This window comes from Mesoplodon bidens (genome assembly GCF_964165515.1).
Source record: "Mesoplodon bidens genome assembly, chromosome: 17".
NCBI lineage: Eukaryota > Metazoa > Chordata > Mammalia > Artiodactyla > Ziphiidae > Mesoplodon > Mesoplodon bidens.
In genome coordinates, this window is record NC_138174.1 from 4,961,719 (window position 1) to 4,964,971 (window position 3,253).

At 56.0% G+C, this 3,253-nt stretch overlaps 1 protein-coding gene across 1 annotated transcript; it reads left to right on the forward strand.

Annotated features, from left to right (window-relative positions):
- Positions 1–531: 531 nt before the first annotated feature.
- Positions 532–2,998, forward strand: RASL11A (RAS like family 11 member A). Its single transcript, XM_081214751.1, has 4 exons — positions 532–727; positions 1,106–1,162; positions 1,261–1,340; positions 2,277–2,998. The coding sequence occupies exons 1-4, from the start codon at positions 604–606 to the stop codon at positions 2,742–2,744; spliced, it is 729 nt and encodes a 242-aa protein (XP_081070877.1). The 5' UTR covers positions 532–603; the 3' UTR covers positions 2,745–2,998.
- The last annotated feature ends 255 nt before the right edge of the window (positions 2,999–3,253 follow it).

A 3,253-nucleotide genomic window follows, 5' to 3' on the forward strand; every position in this document is an offset into this window, starting at 1 on the left:
AGCAGCCAGGGGCTGGGTTCGGAGGCTGAGCTGTAGACAATGACTGTCCCCATGGGGCCTTCACAAATCTGGAGCAAGGTCAGTGTCTGCAACTCCCTTATACTGATACTAAGTCAGGGCTCTTTATCCTAATAATGTCACCCCTCAGCATCTTTCAAAAATAAAAAGGGCAACATTCGACAGGAATTTATCCTTCCCATTGTTGCAGAAACGTCCGACCGATTGCATTTTTCCTTTCTTTCGTCCCCCAGCTCATAATTCTGATCTCTGGTCTAGTGACCCGGTCTCGCCTCTGCAGGATGGAGGGGGCCGCCAGGGCTACGCAGGCACAGCGGAGGCCGGATCTCCAGGGCCCGGAGGCCGGAGCAGCGTAGGCCCCCGGCAGAGCGCGTCAAGCGGGTGCGCGCGCCGCGGTGACGGTGCCCTGGGCTCTCCGGCTCCGCCCCCTCCGCGCCGCGGCGGGAAGGGGCGGGAAGAGGAGGAGCCGGAGGCGGCCGCGGGGCCCCCAGGGCGCCCAGCCCTTTAAAAGCCGCCGGCCGGGCCCGCCGCGCCGGCGGCCGAGGTCCCCGCGCACCGGTGTCCTCGCGCTCGACCGCGCGCTCCATGCGGCCGCCCACCATGTCCGGACACTTTCTGCTCGCGCCCATCCCCGAGTCCTCCTCCGACTACCTCCTGCCCAAGGACATCAAACTGGCCGTGCTGGGCGCCGGCCGCGTGGGCAAGAGCGGTGAGCGCCCCGGGGAAAGCGGGGGCTCCCGGCGGAGGGGAGGGCGCAGGGGGCCCGGACGTTTCCAGGCCACTGCCGGCCTCCCCACCCCACCCCCCCCAGCCTGCTTTCCCGCCGCTTCCCCGGACCTTGCACTCCTGGGCCCTCGCCGGCGGGCACCTGTTGGAGAATAGGTGCCGGTGCGGCGCGTAGCGCACCCCCGGCCGCACCCGCCCCAAAACCCGCGGAGGCCGTGGCCGCACCCTTGGCCCTGCGGAGCCTGAGGATGCAGGCAGCATCCGCGGTGCTGCGGCCCGTCACGCCCCCATTTCCCCGAGACGGTCCCGGTTTGACCGTCTCGTCCTAGTCCTTCAGCTGATCCTCCTCTTTCCTTTTCAGCAATGATTGTGCGCTTCCTGACCAAGAGATTCATTGGCGATTATGAGCCGAACACAGGTTAGGTTCGTTTCGTTCTGTTGAGGCTGCATGCTCTGATTTTCTTTTTCCTGAGGAGAGTGTGAGAATTTAAAACTCAAGTCTCCTTCATTCTCCAGGCAAGTTGTACTCGCGGCTCGTGTGCGTGGAGGGAGACCAGCTCTCCCTGCAGATCCAGGACACTCCCGGGGGCATCCAGGTAAGGACTGCCAAGAGCAGGCGGCTCCTCCGCTTCCAGACGCCCGAGCCAGGTGTCTGAGCACGCCTGTTATGCGTTCAGATGGAGGGGTGCGCCGTCCGCAGGTGGGGCCAGTCGTTGGGGTGTTAGAAACCGTCCACGATGGGGGGCGGGGCGAGTGGATGGTTATAGAGGCCGCCTTCTCCTGTCTGCCACCTCGGAAAGGGGAAGAGACGCTTAACTTCTCTTCGCAGCCCTGGCCGGGGCAGCACTGGTTACACGGGTCTCACCACTTCTGTCAGAAGCAGCTCAGCCTTGGAACCCGGAACAAAACTATGGGGAGTGGGATTCTGGAGAGGGTCTTCTCCCCTAGCAAGGACGGTTCAAGTGCTCCTGTTTCTCACTGTTCCTCTCAGTAATTCCGATCAGGTAACCCCATGGCAAGCAGTCAGGAATGTAACTTGATTAACAAGTTACTAATTGCTCTCCCTTCTAGGGAGGAAAGGTCTTGTGGAAGAACAGAAAGAAGGAATTTGTTTCTGTAACATTCTCAAGAAGGACATGCTAAAAATATTTTTATGGGTTGGGGAATAGATATTTATCTTGGCTTATTTTCAAAGTTCTGTTTATTCTGAGTTAGTTCCCTAAAAATTGCGCCATCCTGAGTTGAAGTTCTCATTGAAGTCATCACAGACTGGTTCATCACAGGCTACCTGCCAAACAAAGGAGTTAAAAGTAATGTGTGGGTAACAGCTAATAAAATAACCCAGGCAGGGAGCTTGCCTGAGAATTGGCTCTTTCCATATCAGAAGCCTCCTTCTGCAGAAGCTGGGTAGAATCTGAAACTATATTTAGTGATTTCTTTTTCAAACGTTTTTTTCAAGGGTGGCTTTGATGTTCTTTCCAGTTTCTCCCACCGAGGGCTTCCTTGATCCGGGCTCACTTTGCTCTTTTCAGGTCCAAGACAGCCTCAGCCCGGCGGTCGACTCCCTGTCCAAGTGCGTGCAGTGGGCAGAGGGCTTCCTGCTGGTCTATTCCATCACGGACTATGACAGCTACCTGTCTATCCGCCCCCTGTACCAGCACATCCGGAAGGTCCACCCCGACTCTAAAGCCCCCGTCATCATCGTGGGCAACAAGGGGGACCTTCTGCACGCCCGACAGGTACAGACCCGTGACGGCATCCAACTGGCCAACGAGCTGGGCAGCCTGTTCCTGGAAATTTCCACCAGTGAAAACTACGAAGATGTCTGTGATGTGTTTCAGCATCTCTGCAAAGAAGTGAGCAAGCTGCACAGCCTCGGTGGGGAGAGGAGAAGAGCCTCCATCATCCCCCGGCCACGTTCTCCCAACATGCAGGACCTGAAGAGGCGCTTCAAGCAGGCTCTCTCCTCCAAGGCCAAGGCCCCCTCCACCCTGGGGTAGACCCGTCTCCACTGGATGGACTCGTCCCCTTTTTATCACGCATTCATGCAGCTGAGAAGACTGGGGGTCACCCTTTTTAATCACACATTCAGAGTTTATTTTTATACAAACTATTGGTTTTCAAGTGTATGTGTATTTCTGAAAATTCAAACGGTGATTGCCTAGAAGTTGGGTAGAGTTTTTTTTTTAATAAAAGATTTTTTTTAAACTGTAACTGCTAGCCACTTTTCCATTAAAGGCAAATGGCAACATTGCTCCTTGTTTTTCAATGTCTTTTTATAGAAATCATACTTGCACCAGAGCCCAGAACTGCTCCAGGCTTACCCCCAGTCCGAACTCTGATTGGTGGCTCCTGTGGGGAGGGGTTGATGCAGAGGGAATCTGGTGTGGGAGAAAGGACAGTCTGTGAAGGAGGAAAGGGATTTGAGTAACTGCAGGATGTCTTTAATTAGGGCACTTTGCCCCGGGCATGAAACTGACACCATGTGATTTTCAGTGGAAGGGGTTCA

What these genes read in the sequence shown, in the direction of transcription:
- RASL11A (XM_081214751.1), top strand. Translation starts at nt 604, where the DNA reads ATGCGGCCGCCCACCATGTCCGGACACTTTCTGCTCGCGCCCATCCCC. An exon ending in CGGCCGCGTGGGCAAGAGCG is followed by an intron (nt 728 to 1,105) that starts GTGAGCGCCCCG and finishes TTTCCTTTTCAG; the next exon opens with CAATGATTGTGCGCTTCCTG. An exon ending in ACACTCCCGGGGGCATCCAG is followed by an intron (nt 1,341 to 2,276) that starts GTAAGGACTGCC and finishes TGCTCTTTTCAG; the next exon opens with GTCCAAGACAGCCTCAGCCC.